This window comes from Narcine bancroftii, chromosome 6 (genome assembly GCF_036971445.1).
Source record: "Narcine bancroftii isolate sNarBan1 chromosome 6, sNarBan1.hap1, whole genome shotgun sequence".
Classification (NCBI taxonomy): domain Eukaryota; kingdom Metazoa; phylum Chordata; class Chondrichthyes; order Torpediniformes; family Narcinidae; genus Narcine; species Narcine bancroftii.
The window spans coordinates 92,170,872-92,197,905 of NC_091474.1; the positions used below are offsets into that span (position 1 = coordinate 92,170,872).

The window sequence follows — 27,034 nt, forward strand, 5'->3', positions numbered from 1 at the left end:
TTTTCAAACTTTTTCTTTCCACCCACACCCCACCTTAAGTAATCCCTATACCAGAGGTGCTCTGTGATTAGTAAGGTATGTGAGTGGAAAGAAAATGTTTGAAAACTGCTGTTTTAATCGTCCCTAATTGACTTGTTATGTGCCCGGTTTCATAACTCCAAAGGAAACAGGCACAGGCCAATGACAATTTTTCTCAACCAAAATATTTCAGTAACAATTGAGTCTAGAACAGTGATTCTCAACCTTTTCCCCCCACTCACATACCACCTTAAGCAATCCCTTAGTAATCACAGAACACCTATGGCATTCTCGAGTGGAAAGAAAAAGTTTGAAAACCACTGATTTAAAGATTCCAGAACTTATGTTGATCAGAACTTAGATGATAAACTCACAAAAGTGTCAAACAAACCAGATTTTCAATCCTCCTACAGTTTGCTTCATAGCATTCATTTCATTCAAGTCATCACAGCCAATGCATTTATTTGAAATGTCACCATATTATTGCTTCCATAGAAATACATATAAGCAATAACAGAGGCCATGAGCATGACTAATAACCAACCAAAATTGAAGCTTTGAAGAATTAGTGTTGGTGTCTACACCCCTGCACATTTACAAAAGCGCATTTCTCCCTCATATACTGCCTACTGCAAAGACAGATAGAGATCCTGCCCCAGCAGGATTCTTCTTCTTTGGCTTGGCTTCGCGGACGAAGATTTATGGAGGGGTAATGTCCACGTCAGCTGCAGGCTCGTTTGTGGCTGACAAGTCCGATGCGGGACAGGCAGACACGGTTGCAGCGGATGCAAGGGAAAATTGGTTGGTTGGGGTTGGGTGTTGGGTTCTTCCTCCTTTGTCTTTTGTCAGTGAGATTACTGATTACAGAAATACAGGTCGAACCTCTTTAATCCGGCCATTGCCGGGTCACAGAAAATAGCTGTCAAACATGCTGTCGGTGCCTCAATCAGACCCATTTTCTGAGCTAAAAGGTCAAATATAATCACAAATCAAATCCCGGTTAGTGCAATGCCTTTACAGCGCCAGCGATTGGGACCAGGGTTTGAATCCTGCACTCTGTCAGGAGTTTGTACTAACAGCAGCAGATTCAAAACGTGCACCAGATAATAGAGGTTCAACCTAGCAACAATAATGGATAGGGGATTGGGAAACAGTTAGAGATGGCAATTGCATCACATCAGACTATTAACCTAGTCATCATGATTCAATTTAGCAAGGAAGCGATCAAACCCAAGATGTACTGACCTAGTTCATTCAGCCCGTCCGTGATGCCCCACTTAAATTTCTTTTGGACTTACCTTTGTTACGGGCTTCAATCAGCTGTGCGGCCAAATCAAACATCATCTCATAAATAGCAACACTAAAAAAAATTAAAATATTAAGGACAGCAGATTAAATTTTAAAAATAAAAACCTTTTTCTAATTATCAAATTTAGCTCATGAATGGACAAGTGTTTGGAAGGATAAGGCACATCACTTTAAATGGGCAGAAGCATCAGTTCAGGGTCCTTAAATAAAAATCACTTATTTTCACCTTCTGTCCTTTTTAAATATATGACAAACTAAAGGTGTTAAATGGCTTCAGGATCTTTATGCGGATGGGTATTTAGCAGCTTCACCTTTCCGTCACTCACATATGGCTTACCTGCATCACATTACTTTCAGATTCAATGTTTTATTTCAAAAGCTTTCCCGACTTCCCTCAGTTACCTGCTAAACAACCCTGGGAAGATCTAATATCAGTTAATCCAGGAAGGAGAAGGACACTTTCAAAAATGTTTTGCTCTATTCTGTCAATTAAAAGCCAGAATAAAGGCAGAATGGGTCTAAGGATTGGAAATTGAGGAGAAACAGTGGGAGGAGACTACTGAGATAATTCGTGCTACCACCTCCCACGCTCGCTTGGGACTCATTCAGTTCAAGGTGCAGCACAGGGTTCATTCGTCAAAGTCCAGACTGTCAGCCATCTATCTTCAAATAGAGGATAAGTGCAATCATTTTTTTTTAATATTTAAAACCCTGCCCATTGAATGCAATATTTGGAATCTCTGACAACTCCCTAAATTCCCTGTAGAAAGACGCGGTAGCATCTACATCCCTATTAGCCAAGTGTCTAATCTTGTTACACTGAAAGTCTGATGGGCGTCCTTCTATCACAGAAAGGATATCAGTTTTTCTTTATTAAAATGGAGAAAATCAAATACACATTAAGAGGATACACTGGAATTTTTTTCCATAAATGGCAAAACTTGATGCATTACAAGTTATGAATTACGAGTTAATGGTTGTGCCAGTACAATCAATAATATACCAATGATATTGTCAGCAAAGGTGCCGAGGTGGTCAGCGAGAGGGGTGGACGTGAACAGTTGTGTATATTGGTGCTGATTTTTCTGTTAAAAAGAGAAAATAGGAGCACGAAGTATGTCAGTATAATGTGTACTAAGTTTTTTTTTTGAAGCTCACTAAACATAGAACACTACAGCATAGTACAGGCTCCCTGGCCCTCGACGTTATGCCAAACCATACATTCCTTTAAAAAATGTACTAAACCTTCCCCTCCCCGTAACACTAATTTTTATTCCAAATGTTAACAATTCTATTTATTTTTAAAAAGGATGAGGCAGAATCTCATTGAGACATACTGAAATATTGAGAGGCCTGCATAGAATGGATGAGATGTTTCTAGTCATGGGAGTCTAGGACCAGAGGGAACAGCTTAGAAAAAAGTACATCCCTCGTAGAGTAATGGATGAGGAAAGATTTGGAGGTAAGCAATAAAAGCTGCAGATGCTGGGGTCTAAGGCAGTACACAAAAATGCTGGAGAAACTCAACAGGTCGATATTTCAGCCCTTCGTCAGGAATATCAAAACTCAGGCAGAGGTGTGAATAAAGAGGCAAGGGGTGGGAAGGGGCAAAAGCACAGGCTAACGGGTAAGAGCAATTAGGTGGGAGGGTGGAAGAGAATGATGCTGATGGGACAGGGCAGAGGGTTAAAAATGTATAGGAGCAGGAAGAGAAGGGGATGGGGAGCTGGAGGAGGGGAAACAGACTGGGGAAAGTGTAAACAGAAATTAGAGAAATTGATATGGATGACATCTGGTTGGTGTCTGCTAAGATCGAACACAAGGACTTATTCCTGATTTGCAGGTGGCCTATATTTGGTGTTAAGTGAGGCCATGGACAGACATGTCAGCGTGGCAAAGGTGTGCTTGGCCTCTGGGAGTTCTTTATTGTGAAGCAATCTCCCAGTCTGCATCCAGACTCCCCAATGTACAGGAGGCTGCACCAAGAGCACAGGATGTAATAAAGGACCCCTACAGATTCACAAGTGTTGATTCATTTGGAAGGACTGTCTGGGGCAAAATTACTTTGGCCAGAGAATGGTGAATCAATGGAATTCACTGCAGCCAGTTGTGGAGGCCAAGTCATTGGACACAGCTTGATCAGTGCTTGATCAGTAAGAGAGTTAAACGTTATAGTGAGAAGGCAGGAGAATATGGTTTAGAGTAAAAAATACATCAGCCACAATTAGAATGGAAGAGTAGGCTGAATGGCCCAATTCTGCTCCTACATCTTATGGCTTTTGTCATCAAGTTCTACCACGAAAACTTTAAGGATCCAGCAATCAGTTATAATGGCGAGAAATTCCCTACCTGCTTATTTCTGCAAAGCCTGGGATGTAGGCCTCCATCATTTCAACAAACATTTCCACATCAAAATTCTCTTCAGAGGAGTCTGGAGATCCAAGCTCCTCCAACACACCAGTGATGTAGGAAAGAATTACATCATCCATAACACTGTAGGGGGGGGGGAAATAACATTGACAGAATTCCCCTAAATAGGAAAAAGTAAAATTCAAATATATAACATTAAGCATTCTAGATGAGTGAAAGAAATGTTTCATTAATTTAACACTGTTGCAATGGCAAACATTTTTCTTAATTAAAGAATCACTTGTGTTGAACACCTTTAGCTTTATTTTATTGGAAATACAGGTGCCCGATATCATTACAAAGCAGATGAAGGATACTGTAGGCATGGAAAGTGGGGTGGAGCAGAACTCAATCTTTCCTCTGGGTGAAGTGAGAAAGGGAGAGAGCAGAAGAGGCGAATAGAACAGATTCAGTCAAGAATAATGTCCAACTCTCATGAAGGGGGAAACTGACTAAGAATAAAGAAAAAGAATCGTATTATGTGGAAAGAGAATAATATTTTATTTATTGGATTTGCATGGAAAATCAACTATATTCAAAAAATAGAGAAAGAGATCTTCAGAAAAACTATATGGCAGTCAGAACAAAAATGGCAGAACTGAGAATGTGGGAGAATGGAGTCTTTTTTTTTAAATTTTTTTATTTTTCACACCATAAACCACATTGACCATGATACATACATTTTCCTTTTCAAATATATAGTGTCATTTTCTCCCCCCCTCCCTCCTCCCATCCCACCCTCCCTACTTCCCCCCCCCATCCATTTAAAGCACAAAATCTAAGATATATTAAACCAGTCAAACAATGTTGTCATTCAATAAAAATAAACAAGAAATTCCACTGAGTCAATTCTTTTCATTTCCATCTCCTTTCGTTAATTTAGGTAGTGAATGTCCCCGGTAGGTTTTCTCTATTGTGTTTCATGTAAGGCTCCCATATTTGTTCAAATATTTCAATATTATTTCTTAAACTATATGTTATTTTTTCTAATGGAATACATTTATTCATTTCTATATACCTTTGTTGTATTTTCAAATTATTTTCCAATTTCCAGGTTGACATAATACATTTTTTTTGCTACGGCTAGAGCTATCTTAACAAATCTTTTTTGTGCACCATCCAAATCAATTCCAAATTCTTTGTTTTTTATGTTACTTAGGAGGAAGATCTCTGGATTTTTTGGTATATTGTTTTCTGTTATTTTATTTAATATTTGGTTTAGATCTTCCCAAAATTTTTCTACTTTCTCACATGTCCAGATTGCATGAATTGTTGTTCCCATTTCTTTTTTACATCGAAAACATCTATCAGATACTGTTGGGTCCCATTTATTTAACTTTTGAGGTGTAATGTGTATCCAGTTATATTGTATCATACGTAACCTCGTATTTATTGTATTTCTCATCGTTCCAGAACATAATTTCTCCCATGTTTCCTTTTTTATCTTTATATTTAAATCTTGTTCCCATTTTTGTTTAGTTTTACCATTTGTTTCCTCATTTTCCTTTTCTTGCAGTTTAATATACATATTTGTTATAAATCTTTTGATTATCATTGTATCTGTAATCACATATTCAAAGTTACTTCCCTCTGGTAACCTCAGACTGCTTCCTAATTTGTCTTTCAAGTAGGATCTCAATTGGTAATATGCCAGCACTGTATCTTGAGTTATATTGTATTTATCTTTCATTTGTTCAAAGGATAAGAATCTATTTCCTGAAAAACAATTTTCTATTCTTTTGATCCCTTTTTTCTCCCATTCTCTAAAGGAAAGGTTATCTATTGTAAAAGGGAGTAAGTTATTTTGCGTCAATATTAGTTTTGGTAATTGGTAATTTGTTTTATTCCTTTCTACATGAATCTTTTTCCAAATATTGAGCAGATGATGTAATACTGGAGAACTCCTACGTTGTACCAATCTTTCATCTCATTTATATAATATGTGTTCAGGTATCTTTTCCCCTATTTTATCTAATTCTAATCTAGTCCAATCTGGCTTTTCCCTTGTTTGATAAAAATCTGATAGGTATCTTAATTGTGCGGCTCTATAATAATTTTTAAAGTTTGGCAGTTGTAAGCCTCCTTGTTTATACCATTCTGCTAATTTATCTAGTGCTATCCTCGGTTTCTCCCCTTTCCATAAAAATTTCCTTATTATTTTCTTTAACTCCTTGAAGAATTTCTCTGTCAAGTATATTGGCAATGCCTGAAATAGGTATAATATCCTTGGGAAAATGTTCATTTTAATACAGTTTATCCTTCCTATTAGTGTTAGTGGTAAATCTTTCCAATGCTCTAAATTGCCCTGTAATTTTTTCATTAGTGGATAATAATTCAGTTTATATAGATGGCCGAGATTTTTATTTATTTGTATACCTAGGTATCTTATTGCTTGCATTTGCCATCTGAATGGTGATTCCTTCTTAAATTTTGAGAAATCCGCATTATTCATTGGCATTGCTTCACTTTTATTTACGTTAATCTTGTAACCCAACACTTCTCCATATTCCTTCAATTTCTTATTTAATTCTTTTATTGATAGTTCTGGTTCTGTTAAGTATACTATAACATCATCCGCAAATAAACTGATTTTATATTCCTTGTCTTTTATTTTTATCCCTTTTATATTATTTTCTGTTCTTATCAATTCTGCTAGTGGTTCTATAGCTAACGCGAACAATAAGGGTGATAGTGGGCATCCCTGCCGTGTTGACCTGCTTAAGTTAAATTGCTTTGATATATATCCATTTACTGTCACTTTCGCCAATGGCCCCTTATATAATGCTTTAATCCAATTAATATACTTTTCTGGTAAACTGAATTTTTGCAATACTTTGAATAAATAATTCCATTCTACTCTGTCAAAGGCCTTCTCTGTGTCTAAAGCAACTGCTACTGTTGGCGCTTTACTCCCTTCTACTGTATGAATTAAGTTAATAAATTTACAAATATTGTCTGTTGTGCGTCTTTTTTTAATAAATCCAGTTTGGTCTAGATTTACCATTTTAGGTACATACTCTGCTAATCTGTTTGCTAATAGTTTAGCTATTATCTTATAATCTGTGTTAAGTAATGATATTGGTTTATATGACGCTGGTGCGAGTGGATCTTTCCCTTGCTTTAGTATTACTGTAATTATTGCTGTTTTACATGAATCTGGTAAGCTTTGTGTTTTATCAATCTGGTTGATTACTTCCAGGAGGGGAGGAATTAATAAAACTTTAAATGTTTTATAGAATTCTATTGGGAATCCATCCTCTCCTGGTGTTTTATTATTTGGTAATTTTTTTATTATCTCTTGTATTTCTACTATTTCAAATGGTTCTGTTAATTTATTTTGTTCCTCTATTTGTAATTTTGGTAGTTCAATTTTAGTTAAAAATTCATCTATTTTCCCTTCTTTCCCTTCGTTTTCAGTTTGGCATAATTGTTCATAGAATTCTCTAAAGTTTTCCTTGATCTCCGTTGGATTATATGTGATTTGTTTGTCTTTTTTCCTTGATGCCAATACCATTTTCTTAGCTTGTTCTGTTTTAAGCTGCCATGCTAGAATTTTGTGCGTTTTTTCCCCTAATTCATAATATTTCTGTTTTGTCTTCATTATGTTCTTCTCCACCTTATATGTTTGTAGTGTTTCATATTTTATTTTTTTTATCCGCCAATTCTCTTCTTTTAGTTGTATCTTCCTTCATTGCTAATTCTTTTTCTATATTTACTATTTCCCTTTCCAACTGCTCTGTTTCCTGATTATAGTCCTTCTTCATCTTGGTTACATAACTTATTATTTGCCCTCTAATGAACGCTTTCATTGCATCCCATAGTATAAACTTATCTTTCACTGATTCCGTATTTATTTCAAAGTACATTTTAATTTGTCTTTCAATGAATTCTCTAAAATCCTGCCTTTTAAGTAGCATGGAGTTTAATCTCCATCTATACATTCTTGGAGGGATGTCCTCTAACTTTACTGTCAATATTAAGGGTGAATGGTCCGATAATATTCTAGCTTTATATTCTGTTTTTCTTACTCTGTCTTGCATACGAGCTGATAACAAAAATAGGTCTATTCTTGAGTATGTTTTATGTCTAGCCAAGTAATATGAATATTCCTTTTCATTTGGGTGTTGTTTCCTCCATATATCCAAAAGTTGCATTTCTTCCATCGATTTAATTATAAATTTGGTTACTTTGTTCTTTCTGTTAATTTTTTTCCCAGTTTTGTCCATATTTGAATCCAAATTCAGGTTGAAATCCCCTCCTATTAATATGTTCCCTTGCGTATCTGCTATCTTCAAAAAAATATCTTGCATAAACTTTTGATCTTCTTCGTTAGGTGAATATACATTGAGTAGATTCCAAAACTCCGAATATATCTGACATTTTATCGTTACATATCTCCCTGCTGCATTTATTATTTCCTCTTCTATTTTAATTGGCACATTTTTACTAATTAATATAGCTACTCCTCTTGCTTTTGAATTATACGACGCTGCTGTTATGTGTCCTACTCAATCTCTCTTTAATTTCTTGTGCTCCAATTCAGTTAAATGTTTTCTTGCACAAATGCTATATCAATTTTTTCTTTTTTCAGTAAATTTATCAGTTTCTTCCTTTTAATTTGGTTATGTATTCCGTTAATATTTAAAGTCATATAGTTCAGCGTAGCCATTTCATACTTTGTTTATCTTCCCTTTCCATTTCTCCATCATCACCTTTCCTTCTTACCCATTTCTGCTTTCTTGTTTTGAACACTTTATAAGACAACATTTCTAAAACATCAAACATTTTCCTTATTCTCTTATTTAAAACTTCTTTAACCCCATTCTCCCTCCCCCTCCTGAGTTGCCCTTTATCCCTTGTCGGGCAACCACACCTCCCCTCTCCATTTGGATTTGCGAATTCACTCGCAAACGTCAACTGATTTTGTAGTGACCGTAACTCCTCCCCACCCAGCCCCCCCAGAAAAGATTTCAATTTTCATATGTAACAAAGGTCACTCTTTTAATTCCCTCCTTATTCCCTCTATTCCCTTTCCCTCCCTTATTAATTCTTGTCTATACTCTATATATTTTCCTCTAAATACGGATACATTCATGTATACACACTATATATATATATATATATATATATATATACACACACACACACACACATATACCCCTTTACACACATACATATAGTTCGTGGTCATTTTTACTCTCATTACATGTCTTCATCTCTCTGCTTGTTTTGTAGTTGTTCTGCAAATTTTCGTGCTTCCTCTGGATCCGAGAATAGTCTGTTTTGTTGCCCTGGAATAACTATTTTAAGTACCGCTGGGTACTTTAACATAAATTTATATCCTTTTTTCCATAAGATCGTTTTTGCTGCATTGAACTCCTTCCTCTTCTTCAGGAGTTCAAAACTTATGTCTGGACAGAAAAAATTTTTTTGACCTTTATATTCCAGTGGCTTTTTGTCTTCTCTTACTTTCTTCATTGCTTTCTCCAATATATTTTCTCTTGTTGTATATCTTAAGAATTTTACTAAAATGGATCTTGGTTTTTGCTGCGGTTGTGGTTTCGGGGCTAAAGTTCTATGTGCCCTCTCTATTTCCATTTCTTCCTGTAATTCTGGTCTTCCCAGGACCCTGGGGATCCAATCTTTTATAAATTCTCTCATATTCTTGCCTTCTTCATCTTCCTTAAGGCCCACTATCTTTATATTATTTCTTCTATTATAGTTTTCTATTATATCTATCTTCTGAGCTAACAGCTCATGTGCCTCTTTAACTTTTTTATTAGATTCTTCTAATTTCTCTTTTAATTCCTCTACTTCCATTTCTACAATTGTTTCTCGTTCTTCCATATTTTCCACTCTTTTTCCTAACTCTGACATGGCCATTTCCATTTTATTCATTTTTTCTTCTGCATTCTTAATTCTTCTTTTTATCTCATTAAATTCTTGTAATTGCCATTCTTTCACTGATTCCATATATTCTTTAAAAAAAGATACATCCATTGTCTTGCCTTTCTGTTCTTCTTCCACTTCTTTCTGTTCTTCTTCTTCTTCCTCTGGATTGACCATCTGTTGTTTCCTTGTTTTCTTTTTACTCTCTTCTTTCTTCTTGTCATTATTGTCTGTGTTCTGCACCTGCTGCTGTGCTGCAGGTGTCTCTCTCAGCTGTGGAGATCGACTTCGCAGCTGTTCCCCCCTCCCGTCAGTGTGTTTTTTTTCATGCGCGGTTGCGCACTTTTACTCGGCTCTGTGAGCCATTTTTGTAGTCCCGAGCCCGGGACTTCCACTGGCCTGAGGGAGTGGGCTTCTCTCTCCGCGGCGGGCCTCTTCGGACAGGTAAGGCCTTCACCTTCTTCTTCCGACATTCTTTCTTCCTCTTTTCTTCCCGTTGTTTTTGACTTTTCTCTCTTCGCTGCCATTTTCTTCTCACCTTTATTTTTACTTTATTATAAATTTTAATCTTGTACCCTTGTGCTTTGTGTGTTTTTTTTTTTAAACTTTTCGGGAGAGGGCTGGAATTCCCTGACCGGCCACTACTCCATCACGTGACTCCCCCAAATGGAGTCTTACAGTGAGGGGAAACAGTCAAAATCACTGGGCTTGTAATGAATGTTGACTACGAGTCTTTTCCCCAAAATGGATACAGTCATCATGGAAGAAAGGAGTCAGAGATTAACCAGGTGAAGATGAGAGAAGTTCATGTTTATTATCATCTGACAGTAAATATGCAATCTGATTAATCTTTTCCTTCCTGATCATCTTCTTAGTTGCCTTCTCCAAGTTTTTAAAGTTTCGCAGTCCTCTACCTTCCTACTGATTTTTTGTTTCCTTGTTTGCCCTCTGTTGCGTTAACGTCTGTCGTCATCCACAACGTGAATAGTGAATTTTCCCATTCACTATTTTCTTTCTTTTTGGTTTGAACCTGTCCTGCACTTTCCTCATTTCTCACAGAAACTTCAGCCATTGCTGATCTGCTGCCTTTCCATTCATGTGTTTTTCCAGTCAACTTTGGCCAGTTCCTCTCTCATGCGACTGTAATTTCCTTTACTCCACTGAAACACTGGACTCTAGCCTCTCCTTTTCAAATTTCAAAGTGAACTCAGTCATATTGTGATCACTGCCTCCTAAGGGTCCCTTTACCTTAAGCTCTCTAATCTAATCATTACTCAGCACCCAATCCAGACCAGCCGATCCCCTGCTGGGCTCATCAACAAGCTGCTCCAAAGAGCCATCCCCTAGACATTCCACAAACTCCCCTTCCTGGGATCCTGTACTGACCTGACTTCTCCAATCTATTTTCATGTTAAAATCCCCCCATGTTAAAATCCCCCCACGTAACATAGTCCTTCTGACATGCCTTACGTATTTTGTAATCCATATCCCGGCTGCTGTTTACCTTTACCATTCCTTAACTCAACCCATAAGGACTCTACCTCTTCTGATCCTATGCCCCTTCTTTCCAATCATTTAATATCGTTGCTTACCAGCAGAGCCACACCACCCCTTCTACCCCCTGCCCATCTTTGCATCAGTGGACATTCAGCTCCCAATGACATCAATCCTTGAGCCACGACTCAGTAATGGCTACAGTATTGTGCTGTCCAATCTGTCACTGTACAGCAAGATCATCCACCTTGTTTCTAATGATGCGTGCATTCAAGTATATAATGGTCGCATACTTACATCAGGAGCGGTGCCGGCCGCCACTGATGGCACAAGTAAAGCGACACACAGGGGTAACAGCACGCATGCACGGGTGTCTTAAGCGTCAGTATACAGGTGAAGAATCTCAGACGCAGGACGAAGGGGAGGAGAGTGAGAGTGTCTGGATCACCCATGTGGCAGTGAGAAGGTCAGAGGAGTTTAGCTGGGTGGTGTTTGGGGAATACAATATTGTGTCTAGTGAATGAAAAAAATGTTGACTTCATGGTATGCTGAAAGAAACATGTGAGTTCATTCTTTATTTGTTTGCAAGCTGTGGTAAATCAGTGCTGTTACAGGTATAATACCTTTAGACCAGTTTTTGAATGAGCTGTGTCTCTGTCATCCCTCTGGCTATTACACTGAAACCTCGTTAGAACGCAATTCGTTAATCCGCAGAATCGCTTATAGCGTGGGTGTCTGTGGACCCCAAACTTTGCAAAACATGAAAGATAAATGGATGGAAAAAAGGATGGGTTTGTTAGATTATTGATATGCGTTTTGCCCTCAAGATGACAAAGGGAACCAATTGTAATTATAAATTAAATACTTAAGTTATTTTTAATAGATGTGTTTGACTGACATTTTGTATATTTACAACTTGAATTTAGTTTCTATGAAGGTGTTAATCTGCATAAATTATCTCCATTATCACAAGTCAATTTACTTCTCATCTATTTAACACCACACTTGATCAAATATTTATTAATTATCTTCTTTTGTTTGGCTCAAAATGTAACTGCAATTTAACTGGTAATATTTGGGTTTGGTTATCCGTGGGCACACTGACATATATGCATTTGTTCCGTGAGTCGGCTGCAACGCGGTATTAAATCTTGGACCTTAACTATCGCATTCTAATGAGGTTTTACTGTATTTTTTCTTGTGTGAGTGGCAATGGTGCAGAGGATGTTCACCAGGTCGATTCTGGAAATTAAGGGGTTATCTTATGAGGATAGATTGAGTAGCCTGGTACTCATTGGAGTTTAGAAGGATGAGGGGTGATCTTATAGTAACATATAAAATTATTAAAGGAATAAATAAAATTGAAACATGGAGGTGGTTTCCACTAGCAGATGAGACTAGAACTGGGGGATATAGCCTCAAAGGGGAGTAGATTTAAGACAGAGATAAGGACAAACTGTTTCTCCCAGAGAGCACTGAATCTGTGGATTCTCTGCCCAAAGAAACAGTATGGGATGCATCACTGAATGGACTTAAGAAGAAGCTAGATGCTTGAATAGTATGGGAATTAAACTCAGCCATGATCTTACTGAATTAAGGAGCTCCTACTTTCCACATCTGTTGCTTTTATCACTCACCCGAAATCAGCATCAGGGATGTACGAGTGAACAAACTGGGCCAGCGAGTCACGGATAATTTTTTCCATTGCCATGGTGTCAGCAGGTGAAGAGGTACAAGATGCCACCTGCAAAAATAAATCACATGTTTAGTTTCACACTGAAATGGAATAGATCTTAAATTACAGAACTAGGCTGAAATGGGAAAGGGAACTGATCTTAAATTACAGAACTAGCCCCCATTTTAATGCCTGCACTCAACTCTTCAACAATCTAATCCTTGTTCTTTGGATTATTTATTTCATGTCATGCAACAGAAATTATGTCATGATCAATGAGCTTTCTATAACTAATAAACAGTTCAATTAAAATTCAGTAAAGGAATTTGGATGTCTCCAACTGAAAATTAGGGGCATGCGGTTTGAATCCAAGATAAATTGTAGTTAACTATCCTCCTTCTTAACAAATTGTCCTCGTGCCACTTCCACCAAACTTTTAGGGGAAAAAAAACCCCCCAGTCTGCTGGAGGAAAATCAGCAGGTTGAGCAGCATTATTACGAGAAAAAGAATTTTTAAAGTTTCAGGCCAGAACTCATCAGCAAGAGGAGTTCCAGCCTGAAACATTGAATATCCTTTTCAGCAGATCCCTTTTTGCTCCAGATTTTAGGATCTCTCCTGTCTCCTCACAAAACTTCAGCTTTTTAATCGTCATTTCTTCTGGTTACTTTGCCATTGATCATTAATACTGCCCCATTGCATATAGACTTAGAGTGAAGGTAGATTTTTCATTCCAGAAACAAGTGTCTGTTCATTGATGTATTTGTTGATCTCCCATGGCATTGCCCCATTAAATAGACTATAACCCCTCTTATGACCTGGCTCTTTGGTGTTTGCTTCTCCAATATTTCAACATTTACTCTCTTCACACCCTAGAGATCATCAGCCAGTCAATAACATGCATCTTACAAAGACAGGAGCATTTACCTTATTGCTTCTTAGACGTCAAGTTAAAAGTGAGCGGCAGCTTCTAGACTGAAGGCTTACATGGACAGAATTAATCAGACCATCTTTCTTCCGGCTGCGATTGAGAGCTGCAGCAATACTTGTGATGATAAAATCCCCAACAAGAGCCTTCTGTTCAGGACCTCTCGTGGACCCAACACATTAATGGTATCATGAAGAAAGCACGTCAGCGCCCCTACTTCCTCAGGAGTTTGTGCAGGTTCAGTATGACATCAGAAACTTTGACAAATCTAAACAGACGTTTAGTGGCAAGTGCACCAACCAGCTGCATCACAGCCAGTTATCGGGGCACCAATACTTCAGAGCTTAAAATCCTGCAAAAGGTGGTGGACATCAGAGGCAAAACTCTCCCCACCATTTAGGAAGTCGATACGGAACGCTATCGTCGGAGAGCAGCAGCGATCATCCAGGATCCACACCATCCAGGACAGTCTGTTCTCGCTGCTGCCAGCAGGGAAAGAGGTGCAGGTGCCACAAGACTCGCCCCACCAGGTTCAGGAACAGCTGCTCCCCCCTCCATCATCAGACTCCTCAGCGCCAAACTCAATCAGGGACCCATCTTATTTTGCACATTATTTATCCTTGATTTTTTTTCTGTATTTGCACAGTTTGTTTAAATTTCTTTCTTTATTAAAATTTCTCTCTTTTGCTTCTTTAGCTTGACTACAGTTTACACTACCGATGGGTAGAAATAATCTCAGGTTGTATATGATGTCATGTATGTATTCTGACTATTAATTTGAACCTGAACTTGTTATTGTTAATTCGACACACTGAGTACAACACCTCATTTCCCTCCTCCATTTGTAGGTGAGAAAATAATGACATAATAAATGGGTTTAATCCTGAAAGGCTGAAATACATCAGAATTCAGATTTATTGTCAGAGTACATACATGACATCACATACAACCCTGAGATCCTTTTTGTTGTTGAAGGCGCGGTCAAATTACCACTAATTGGTAGTGAAAAAATTAAACTGTACACAGCGTAAATATGGAAACAAATAAAAGAACTGTAAACAGATAACCAATGTAAACAAACTGTGCAAGATAGAGAGAACAAAAATCAATAAAGTGCATAAGAAAGAGTCCTTAAATGAGTCTCTGAGTTTGTCATTGAGGAGTCTGATGGTGGAGGGGGAGCAGCTGTTCCTGAACCTGGTGGTGCAAGTCTTGTGGCATCTATACCTCTTTCGTGATGGTAGCAGTGAGAACAGAGCATGTGCTGGGTTGTGTGGGTCCTTGCTGCTGCTCTCTGATGGCAGCGTTCCCTGTAGATGTACTCACTAGTGGGGAGGGCTTTGCCTGTGATGTCCTGGGCTCCGTCCACTACCTTTTGGAGGGCTTTACACTCAGGGGTATTGGTGTCCCCATAGTCCATGATGCAGCTGGTCAGCATACTTTCCACCACACCTCTGTAGAAATTTGCCAGGGTTTCTGATGTCATACCAAACCTCTGCAAACTCCTGAGGGAGTAGGGCGATAATGTGCTTTCTTCTCAATGCCATTGGTGTGCTGGGTCCAAAACTTAAATTTGCTCACTCTCTCCCCATCTGATCCCCCAGTGATCACTGGATTGTAGATCTCTGGCTTTTCTTTGCTGAAGTCAACAATCGGAGAATATCAGCCAGAGTTCATTTCACTTGCATATCTGTGGATGAACAACCTTAATCTCAAATGGACACATTACAGTTTACCTATTGAATCAGGGATAGGATTTGTTTATAATTTACCCACACATCTGCTCTCGCCCCCTCTGGAGCCACAATGACAAGATTCCTATTATCCTCACCTACCACCCCACCAGGCTCCGCATTCAAGATATCCTCTGCCATTTCCGCAACCTAGTACGTGATCCCACCACCAGACATATGCTCCCCTCACTTTCCCTCTCCATCTTCCGTAGGGACTGCTCCCTCCGTGACTCCCTTGTCCACTCCTCCCTCCCTCCCAATCGTCCCCTTGGCACCCATCCCTGTGAACCCAGGAGATGCCCCAATTGCCACACCTCCTCCCTCAGCACCATTCAGAACCCCAAACAGTCCTTCCAAGTGAAGCAACATTTCACTTGTCATCTAGTACTCCCGCTGTGGTCTCCTCGACATCAGAGACTTTGTTGAGCGCCTTGGCTGTGTCGTCACAATAGCGTGGATCTTCCAGTGGACACTCATTCAATTCCCCATCCCATTCCCTTGCCGACATTGCCTCATGCACTGCCAGACTGAGACCACCCACAAATCAGAGGAAGAACACCTCATCTTCCAACTGGGCACCCTCCAACTGGATGGCATTAATATCGACATCTCCAGCTTTCGTTTAAACCCCTACTCCCTGCTTCCGCCGTTGTCCCTCCATTCCCTGTCTCCTTTCTCACAGACATGATCAATTCCACATATTATATCCAATTAACACCTTTTGTTGGTCTGGATTCCTCCCCCAATGTTTGAATTCTGAGGCTCTCGGATACATCCTGCTTCTGCCTTTTCCTTGAAGGGATCAAGCCCGAAATGTCGGCAATATATATTTGTCTCCTATGGATGCTGAAAAGACCAGCTGAGTTCCTCCAGCATTTTGGTGTGTTTACTACAGTCACAGCCTCTCACTCAACTTGCTGAGTTTCTCCAGCATTGTTTTTCTTTTAAAACTTCTTTTTTTTCTTTGGTTTGGCTTCGCGGACGAAGATTTATGGAGGGGTAAATGTCCACGTCAGCTGCAGGCTCGTTTGTGGCTGACAAGTCCGATGCGGGACAGGCAGACACAGTTGCAGGGGAAAATTGGTTGGTTGGGGTTAGGTGTTGGGTTTTTCCTCCTTTGTCTTTTGTCAGTGAGGTGGGTTCAGATCAAATGACAATAAACTTGATTTAAGGTGAATATTGGGGGAAACAAGTGGTGGGATTGCCAAACGAAGGCTCAATTTCAGCATTTAAGGTAATTTGGGACAGGTACATGGATGGGAGGGGTATGGAGGGACTTGGATCAGTGGGACTGGGCAAAATAATAGCACAGCACGGACTAGAAGGGCCGAAAAGCCAGGTGTAGTGGTCAATGGCTCTAAAAGTAAAACACTCAAGTTTGTACAGGCGCTGCCTTGGTCCCACCGCCGCAGGGCTGAGGGGCAGCGTCCCTGGGACTGACCGGCCCCAGCCCCAGCCCCCGAGCGCCCTGGGCCGAGTCCTCGAGCCCCTCAGCGGCCCCAGACCCAGCTCGGCCCGGCCAGGCCCAGCCCCGCCCCCTCACTTACCCCGTTCCCAGCCGCCAACCTTCCCACTCTGAAGCTGATTGCGCGCTCCAAATCGCGCCGAGGACACGCTCCCGCCCAGCGCATGCGCTTGACGTTGAACCCTGCCCTTTGAGGGCGCTTGCCATTAACCCCGCCCTTTGAGGGCGATGGACGTTCACACCGCCTCTGGAGGGCACTGGACGTTAACCCCGCCCCTTGAGGGCGCTGGACGTTAACCCCGCCTCTGGAGGGCGCTGGACGTTAACCCCGCCCCTTGAGGGCACTGGACATTAACCCAGTCTCTGGAGGGCGCTCGACATTAACCCCTAGTAAAAACACAGTGCTGGAGAACTCAGCAAGTCAAATTGTGTCCTTTATGTAGCAAAGGTAAAGATTCATACACGACATTCCGGGCTTGAGCCCTTCATCACAGTGTGGAAAAATGTCACCAGGCATCTGAACGAGAAGTAATTTCGTGGAGAAGGAAGGGTGGATGGTTGGGTGAAGGGAGGGAGGGGAGGGAAGATGGCTGGGTGAAGGGAGCGGGGAGGGAGGGAGGAGAACTGGACAAGAGAATGGAAGGGGGGGGAGGGGTAAGAGGAGAGCAGGTTAACAGAAGCCGGAAAAGTTGATGTTAAAACCATTTGGCTGGAGAGAGTCTAGACCACACATGTCAAACTCTGGCCCGCGGGCCAAATTTGGCCCGCGATATAATTATATTTGGCCCGCAAGATCATTTCAAAAATGTATTAGAGGAGGCCCGCCCTGCAGCGAGAGCCGATGCTGTTTTTTGGTAATGTCACCCCCACCATCCTCCCCCTTCATTGCACACACTTCCCCATTGTAACACGAGAAGTCTGTCGCTGTCATCAGCCGGCAAGCCAGTTGGAAGGCTCCCCGCACAACCAGTCACTTCTCCCACCTGTCGAGCGGTGCGGCGGATGGGCGAGCACCTGTGATTTCCTGTCGGCGCGACGGGCATGGCAGGTTGCGCATGGCCCCCGGGCAGCGCGAGCCCCGCATGACTGGCACCGGACGGCCCTTCCACAGCGTGAGCGCACTTCTCCCGATCGCCATGGCCTTCAGCGCTTGCACCCGCGCGGACCCCAGGGACGGCTGGTTCGGCCCTGCACGTGAAGAGACAGATGGTGGCTGTCCGCAAAGGCTGATCGGCAGCGCACTGGGCCTGAATGGGTGGGTAAGCAGGGGTGGGCAGAGGGTGTAGGTGAGGAGTAATGGACAGGGGAAGTTATGGTGGTGCGAGGGGCAGTTAGAGGGAGGGATGAGTAGAAGGAGGGGTGGATAGGGAAGAGGTAAAAGGGGAGGGGCAGGGCGAGTAGGGGAGGGGTGATTAGAGTGTGAGAGACGGGTAGAGGGAGGAACAGGTTGAGGGGAGAGGCAGTAGAGGGGCGTGTATAGGATGGGGTGGGTAGAGGCAGAGCGAGTGGAGTGAGGGGTGAGTAGAGGTTGGGTAAAGGACTGGTCAGGTAGAGGGATGGTGGGTCGAGGGTGAATAGAGGCCTAGAGCCTGAGGAGTGAGCAGGAAATGCTGAGTCCTGATGCAGGCCAAAATGGACACAGCCTGTGAATGCTGACTACATCTCCACAGGGACCAAATATGTTTCCCTCAGGTCAAGCAAAGGGTGAACTTGAGCTACCTACTCCTGACCTGTAACATTATCCTCCTAAAGTTATATCCTAAAGTTTAACATTACATATGTTGAAAGAAGAGAAAACATGCAGATGCTGTTGAAAATTTTCAATAAATATTTAGTTCGGCCCTCGACTTAGTCCAAGTTTTTAATTTTGGCCCTCCGTGAATTTGAGTTTGACACCCCTGGTCTAGACAGAAGATCAGGCATTCTCCAATTTACGGGTGGTCTTGGTGGGATAGTCCATAAGGCCATAGACGGACATGTGAGTGTGGGAGTGTGACATAGAATTAAAATAGTTGGCTATTGGGATGTCGTTGTCACTGGTACAGACGGAGTGTAGGTGCTCAACAAAGTGATCTCCCAGTCTCTCCAATGTAGAGAAAAGCCACAAAGGGAGCACTGGATGCAGTAAACCAGTCCAGCGGGTATACGAGAAGTGTTTCTTCACTGGGAAGGACTGTTTGGGCCCCTGAATGGTGGTGAGGGAGGAGGTGTGGGCACAAGTGTGGCACCTCCTGCGGCCACAGGGGAAGGTGCCAGCGGGAGCGTGATTAGTGGGGAGAGATGAGTGCACGAGGGAGTCACAAAACCCTGCCCCTTGAGGGCACTCAACATTAAACTCCCTCCCCTTGAGGGCACTCAACGTTAAAACCCACCTACCGTGATCGCTCAATGACCAACAACAAGCCCTCTGCGCATTCAGCATCATCTGGGCACCCTCCAACCGGATGGCATTAACATCGATCTCCATTTTCATTACAAACCCCTCCTCCATTCCCCCACTGCCCATTTATTCTACCTCTGTTTCTTTTTTACCACTGTCACACCATTCCCCTTACAACCAATTAACAGTTTTTGTCTGTTAGTCTGTCCTCCTCCCCTTCCCTTCTTTCCCCTTTCTCTCCCCAGCCTGTCTTTTTTCATTCACACCTTGAAGAAGGGCTCAGGCCTGAATCTTCAATAATGTATGTCAATAATATATCGGTAGGTCATAGGGACTCTATGAGACCGGCTGAGTTTTTTTTAGACATACAGCACGGTGTCACATTTGTGGCCCGAAATGTGAAGTTAATAAAACATTAAACACAAGTTTTATCAGGTAAACTTCTCCGTTGTCTTTATTTTCCTGCTTGTGTTCTTATCTCTCTCTCATACCACGTGACTTCCGGTACATCTCATACATATTCATTATCATGACATCCCTCCTTTAATCAGAAATAAACTTTACCTTAACTTACCAATATCCCTCGGAAACATACAAACATCGTAACTAATGGTAATACTATAACTCAACTACATAAAATTTACTTCCTACAGCACTCATACATGCACTTTATGATATAAGATTAAAATACTGTCCCAAAGTTCTTATTAAAACTATGGCACAAAGTCTTCGTATCGTTTGGGCACTTTCCGGTTTCGTTTCGGCCTGCCTGCGATATTGTCGTCACTTCTCGGTTGTTCACTCTCAGCGTCGGAAATACTGCTCGCCACGGCTTCGGGTGTTTCTGGCGCTCTAGTCACTTCATCAGGAGTGCTGGTAACTGCCTCTGGAACATCATCAGGTCTCTCAGTTTCAGCATCTCGTATTGGCCTTTCAACCTCTTCGCTCGATGTATCTCTGGACTGGTACCTTTTTACACTTGATACATTTCTCTTATACAGGACTCCAGTCGGAGACTTGACTGTCACCATACTGCCACTTCTGGATACGACAGTATAGGGTTGACGGTAATAAGGTGTGTCTAGCTTACCACCAGTTTCATGCCTCACTAGAACATTATCTCCTGGCATGATGTCTGATTACTTGGCTCCACGTTTTGAATCTGTGTACAGCTTTGCTGCACCTTTCTTTTGAGCATCGTGGTCCCTCATCTCCTGGTCGTCTCGGATTTCCTTTATTTCTGGCATTTTGGTGCAGATTTTTCTCCCAAAAAATGCTTCTGCAGGACTTTTTCCAGTGGTTGCATGAGGCGTTGCTCAATAGACAGCCACATAAGATAGCAATGCTTCTCGCCAATTTTGTCCTTCTGCGTGTGCAATCCTCAATCATTTTTCAATGGACTGATTTTGTCTCTCTACTTCTCCGTTGGCTTGCGGCCATTTCGGAGTTACTTTATAATGGTGGATACCTGTGGTCCTCATGTATTCCGCAAATGTCTCTGAAATGAATTGTGGACCATTGTCAGAGTATAATGTAACAGGTAATCCATATCTTGCGAATATCTCTGCTAACGCTTGTATTGTTTTTTCAGTGGTTGTGGACTTCAACACCACGTACTCATAGTATCTGCTGTAGTAATCTATCACTACCATAATTGATTCACCCGTCGGTAAAGATCCAAGAAAATCAACAGCTACGTCGATCCATGGTCCTGTCGGGAGTTGCGTACTCCGGATCGGTTCTGGCGGATTACTCCTACTTGTGATTTGACATCCGTGACAAGTTTTAACAAATTTCTCTGTGTCTTTATCACAACCTGGCCACCATACCTTGGTCCTGAGGTTTTGCATGGTACCAACAATACCTAGGTGTCCTTCATGCGCTAAGGATACGATCTTCGGCCTCAATCTTTGCGGTATCACCAATCTGCAACCTCTTAATACACACTGTCCGATGCAACAAAGTTCGTCTCTAATGGGAATGTAAGCCTTGTGAGTACACTTGTCCCATTGTCCACTCTGTATGCATTCTCTTACTTCCATGAGTTCTGGATCACGTTCGGATTCTCTCTCGACTTCCTTCGTAGTCACAGCTTTCGGTGTCGCCTGAATAGCTACGAAGCGTACAAAGCTCTCTGTTTCTGTTCCCAATTCTGACTTGGATTGTGGACCACCAACCTTCACCAATCTGGACAGCGGATCAGCAATGTTTGCTTTCCCTGCAATGTGGATTACTTTATATTTGTAGGGTTGTAGTCTGAGTACCCATCTCTCTATTCTGGCACATGGTTTGGATCTAGGTGCATAGATCACCTCTAATGGCTTATGATCTGTGATGAGTTCAAATTCAATGCCGTATAAATATGCATGGAACCTCTCACAGGCCCATACAAGTCCGAGTGCTTCTTTCTCTGTCTGAGAGTATCTTCTTTCCACATCTGATAATGATCTGCTGGCATAGGCAATGATTCTTGGTCCTCCATCATGCATCTGGACCAACACGGCTCCTAAACCAACTGGGCTGGCATCCGCTATGACTTTGGTTGATGCCGCCAGATCGTAATATCCAAGAGTTTTTGCATCTGTCAGGCTTTGCTTCAGCGCTGTGAACGCTTTCTTCTGCTCAGATCCAAAATGAAATGGTACACCTTTCCTGGTTAGTTTCCTTAGTGGTTCTGCCACTATAGCGAAATTAGGAATGAACTTTGCACAAAAATTGACCAATCCCAGGAAACTCCTCACCTCTGTTGCGTTCTGAGGTGCACATGCCTCTGCAATAGCTTTCACCTTGGCCTCTGCAGGGTTTAGTCCTTTCCGTGTAAGTCTGTGTCCCATGAAGTCCATTTCTGACACACCAAACTGGCACTTGTTTCCATTCACGATAAGGCCTGCCTCCTGTAGTCTAGATAGTACACGCCTCAACCGTTTGTCATGCTCTTCCTTCGTTGGTGCATGGACTATGATGTCGTCAGAAATGTTGGCAACTCCAGGAATGTCTTGAATCACTCGATGGATTTCATACTGGTAGATCTCCGAAGCTGCATTAATTCCAAATGATAGTCTCTTGTAACGATACAATCCACAGTGAGTCACAAATGTTGTCACATCTCGGGAACCTGGATCCAGCTCTAATTGATGATAGCCCCATTTCAGATCAATTTTTGAGAATACCTTACTGGTAGTTAGTTCTTGAAGTATTTCCTCCACCGTTGGTATAGGGTGTCGTTCTCTAATTATAGCTTCATTCAACATAAATTGGTCACAACTCTGTTCCTCCTGGGTATCATCATCGTCACCGTCTATCTGGCGAATGGTATCTTTCTTTTCAGGATACTTTCCTTTCCCCCAGGCTTTGCCTTTGGAAGTTGTACTCTTCCTCTTCTGTCTGCATTGGACTTGCTTTTGCACTTCTTTGCAAAGTGGTCCTTACCTCCACACTTTCTGCAAACTTTGCCTTTGGCCGGGCAATATGGGTCTTTTCCAAAGTGACCTCGGTTTCCACATCGATAACACTCCACGTCCTGTGTCGACGTATATCTTGGCTGATTATGGCGATGTGAGAGCCTCTTAATTTGCTGGCTTGAATTGTCTTTCAGGGTCATAGTATGAAATTGCCCTTCAACAGCCTCTAATGCAGCAGCAATGGTTAAAGCATCGGTGAGTTCCAACTCACTCCCTCTTTCCAGTAGACATCTTCTGAGTTTATCTGATCTGCAGTGCTGTACGACTTGATCCAGTAATTGGTTGTCCAAATCAGCTGGCATGTAATTGCATCCAACAGCTAGCTGGCATAGTCTCGTCACATACTGAGCAATTGTCTGGCCATCTTCTTGTCTCGTTCTCTGAAACAAATGGCGTTGAAATGTAGCATTCGGTGTCACTGCATAGTGTGCATTTAATGCATCTACCGCTTTCCGGTACTCATCCTTTCTTCCAGTATTCAAAAGTGTCTTAAATGTTTCCCGAACTGAGGGTCCCGCAGTGAAAAGAAGTAACGCCCTCCTCTGCGCTTTTTGTTCAACTGTACCGGTATCTAGAAATAGGCCACGACTGTCGGCGTAGGATTCAAATTCTTCCAGCCATGCCTTCCACTTCACACTTACAGTGCTTGCATCACCAGTCTGGTCAAAATGAGCAATTCCACTATGTGTTAGAAAGTCACAGTTTGCACCAGCCATGAGGAAATATTCCAGCCCCAAAAGTACTGAGTCACAGAGAAAATTCTTATCACCTTGAAGTTGTCTGTAATCCTCTGTAATCTTGTTTAGTCTTTAATTTTCTTCAAGCTTCTTTCATCCTTGTCGCCAGTGTCACATTTGTGGCCCGAAATGTGAAGTTAATAAAACATTAAACACAAGTTTTATCAGGTAAACTTCTCTGTTGTCTTTATTTTCCCGTTTCCTTTGTTCTCCTGCTTGTGTTCTTATCTCTCTCTCATACCACGTGACTTCCGGTACATCTCATACATATTCATTATCATGACACATGGTAACAGGCCATTTCAGCCCACAAGCCCAATTTACATCCAATTAACCTATAACCCCCGAATGGTGGGAGGAAACTCCGGAACCCCTGGGGAGAATGTACTAACTCCTTACAGACAGCATAGGATTCGAACCCTAGTCCCAATCACTGGCGCTGTAAAGGCATTGCACTAACTGCAACGCCCACTGTCCCGCCAGATGGAGTTGATTACAATCCAGCCAGACTGAGGATGCCAAGCGTGGCCCGTCCCTCCTGGTCCTACTCCCACACCAGTTCATTTATAACAGTACCAGTGGTATTTTGTTTGCTCTTTTCCAGAACTTCAAAATGCAATTATCTTTCAAATCCAACTCCTCACTTGATTTATCAAACTCCATCTCAGGGATGGCTTTAACATCAACTTTTCCAGTTTCTGCTAACCTGCTTTTCTCTTCCCCCTCCCTCCTTCCATTCCTCTGTCCAGTTCTTCTCCCTCCCTCCCTCAGCCAGTGACCAATATCAATTCTAAGGAGCTCACTTGACTTCCTCTTCCCGCCATGTTTTCTGTGAGCTCTCTATTCCAACCATACAGCTTCTCCAGCAGGGATATTGCTTATGAAACTTTTTAAATTGGAGACCTGAACATTTTATTCCTATTTAAGGCAGCAATGAATAGGTTCTGGATTAGCCAGGGCTTCAAAGGTCATGGGGAGAAGGCCAGGCAGTGGAGCTGAGTGGGGAAATGGATCCGCTCATGATTAAATGATGAGGCAGATTTGATGGGCCAAATGGCCTATATCTGCTCCTTTGTCTTATAGCAAGTTCGTTTGGTTGTGGGCCACACACACTATTAAGCCCAGCAGTTTTCAACCAGTTGCACTGCAAGAGGCACGGCCTTGCCTAAAACGGTTATTCCTAATCATGATTGCTGCAAGAACTTAGAGGTTTGGTCCATGAACAACTTTTAATCGGATGAGAATAGACATTGGACTGGAGGAAGTCATGCGTTGCCAGTGGAACACGCTGATCGGGAGCAGATCTGAGCGGATGCTGCAGAGTTGTGGAACTCACCTGACAGAGATGTGGAGCTTCAGACATGGGCGCGTGGGGGAGGACGAGCTGCCCCTCCCCCCCCCCCCCCCCCCCCCACATCGTTGGAGGTCGGCGGTGCTTCGGCTCTCAGAGCATTGACAGAGGTGACTGTTATTGGGCTGAGTGGAAAGGACAAGTGGCGGCGTCAGGGACAGTGTCCGGTGTGACGTGTTGCGGAGCTGAGCCAGGCTCGGAGGGCGGGAGAGACGTGCCTAGGCCTCGTGGATAAATGAAGGATTCGAGGCTGCGATGTCTGGGCTTCATGGGAAAGACATCGCTGGAGGACTCGGGCCGCATGAGCTTATGACTGAGCGGTAGTTGAGTTCCCTACCGCTGGTGGACAACATCTATGGAGGGGTCGGTAACCTGACCTGTTGAAGGCTGCACGAACAGAGCCTGCAGCAGCCCCTCAGACTCGGGAAATGTTCTTCTTTAGCGGAAACTGGTGGAGATTTTATAACATCTAGCTGTAACCTGTCTCCTTTACTTGTTTCTGAAAATTGATTCAGAGAATGCTATCTCGGTTTTAATGCTGTATGGTGTTAATTGTGATAAATAAATGATACCTGAGAAAAACAGTGTTTTTGGACCAGAAAACCCCGTCAACTCATTGAATGGTGTAACAACAAATCACCTTGCACTCAACATTAGCAAAACCAAGGAGATGATTGTGGACTTCAGGAGGAAGTCAGGGGAACATGACTGTGAGAGATGGGAAAATTGATCTAAAATTATGAACATGGAAGAAACTAAAGTTCATCAGTTAATGGCTGTAACCAGTACAAACAGGATAAGCTTGGGGGTTAGGATGCAGGAAAGCAGAGTCAGCACGATTAACATAAGAATCTTCTAGTCTTTGTGACAAGACCATAAGACTAAGAAAAGGAATGGTAAGGTACAATAGAATGTAGGAAGTTGAGGTAGTCTGGATCAGATAAAGGTCTCCTAGCCCTGAACAGAAGTACCAAGTCCTACATACCTAATTAGCTAACCATACACAGATTTATACATATGAAATTAGCCAACCCTAGATAGAATGAGTCAACTCCGCATACCAAGAGATTGTAGCCCTGAGAATCAGGAAGGTGTGAATAAGGACAATGACATGATGGGGCACCCACAGGATACCCCCTGGTCCTCCAAGTGTACTGAAACTGCACGTAGGCAGGAAGGATTACCTATGCCAAACCCATCCAGGGGGCAGAAGAATGTAAGGGGGAGGGCACTCTGATACTGAAATTGACTGTATAAAGGTTGGGTGAGCCCCAGTATGTGTGTGTATTCCCAGGGTAAGGGGAAGCACCCAACTTTGCATTGTTGTAGTAATAAATGTTCTTTGTTCTCAATTTTTGTCTCGAGCAATTTCTTTAAAGGTACTTTAATTTCTAACATGACCCAGTCCTCATCGAGGGCTCAGTAGTGGAGAGGGTGTCAACATCTCCGAGGACCTGTCCTGGAGCCTCCACGTTGATGCAATCTCAAAGAAGGCTCGCCAGCAGCTATACTACGTGTCTAAGGAGATTCGGTACATCATCGAAGACTCTCATAAACACCTACAGTTGTACCGTTGAGGCCATTCTGGCTTGTTGCATCACTGCCTAGTCTGGAGGCACCAACTCTCAGGACAAGAATAAACTCCAGAGGGTTGTTAACTTGGCCTGCAACATCACAGGCACCAGACTCCACGCCATCGAGGACATTGACATGAGGTGATGCCTTAAAAAAGCAGTCTCTATCCTCAAAGACCCCCCACCTCCCAGGCCATGCTACCATCGGGGAAAAGGTACAGGAGCCTAAAGATGAGCACTCAGCAATACAAGGACAGCTTCTTCCCCGCTGCCACCAAATTCCTGAATAACCCCAAAGAAAATAGACACACACACACCGAGAACAATTCAGTTTATACAAGTCTTTATTACTAAATCTAAAGCTGAATTCACACTACAATATGCAAGCCTTTCCCAATTATACTTATCAATGCCTAGACTGGTCCCAACTGCCAAAGTGAGGGGACGACTGCACACTTGTAGTAGGTTGTCTGGGTGCCGGTAGCAGCTTCTCCACCTCCCCGGACCGGGACATCGGTTTGGAATCTTGAAGTTCTTCTTCTTGCTGAGAGATGTTGCCACCTCTTGGAGAGTCTCAAACTTCAGCAGTGGGACCATGGCTTATATTACCCAAA

At 42.3% G+C, this 27,034-nt stretch overlaps 1 protein-coding gene across 6 annotated transcripts in view; it reads right to left on the reverse strand.

Annotated features, from left to right (window-relative positions):
- Positions 1 to 17,159, reverse strand: part of cuedc2 (CUE domain containing 2) — a 35,658-nt gene extending 18,499 nt beyond the window's left edge. Inside the window, exons 1-4 of one of the 6 annotated variants that reach the window (XR_011340240.1) lie at positions 17,000 to 17,159; positions 12,756 to 12,862; positions 3,676 to 3,856; positions 1,317 to 1,378 (exon numbers count right to left, since the gene is read on the reverse strand). Coding sequence is in view for 5 of the 6 variants with exons in the window: in XM_069885710.1 (XP_069741811.1) it covers positions 1,317 to 1,378; positions 3,676 to 3,856; positions 12,756 to 12,862; positions 17,000 to 17,124 (475 nt within the window). In the remaining variant the exon portion in view is untranslated. Of the gene's footprint in view, positions 1 to 1,316; positions 1,379 to 3,675; positions 3,857 to 12,755; positions 12,863 to 13,718; positions 13,853 to 16,999 lie in introns of those variants that run through there. The other 5 variants (XM_069885710.1, XM_069885711.1, XM_069885713.1 and 2 more) reach the window with 5 other exon arrangements.
- Between the last annotated feature and the right edge of the window lie 9,875 nt (positions 17,160 to 27,034).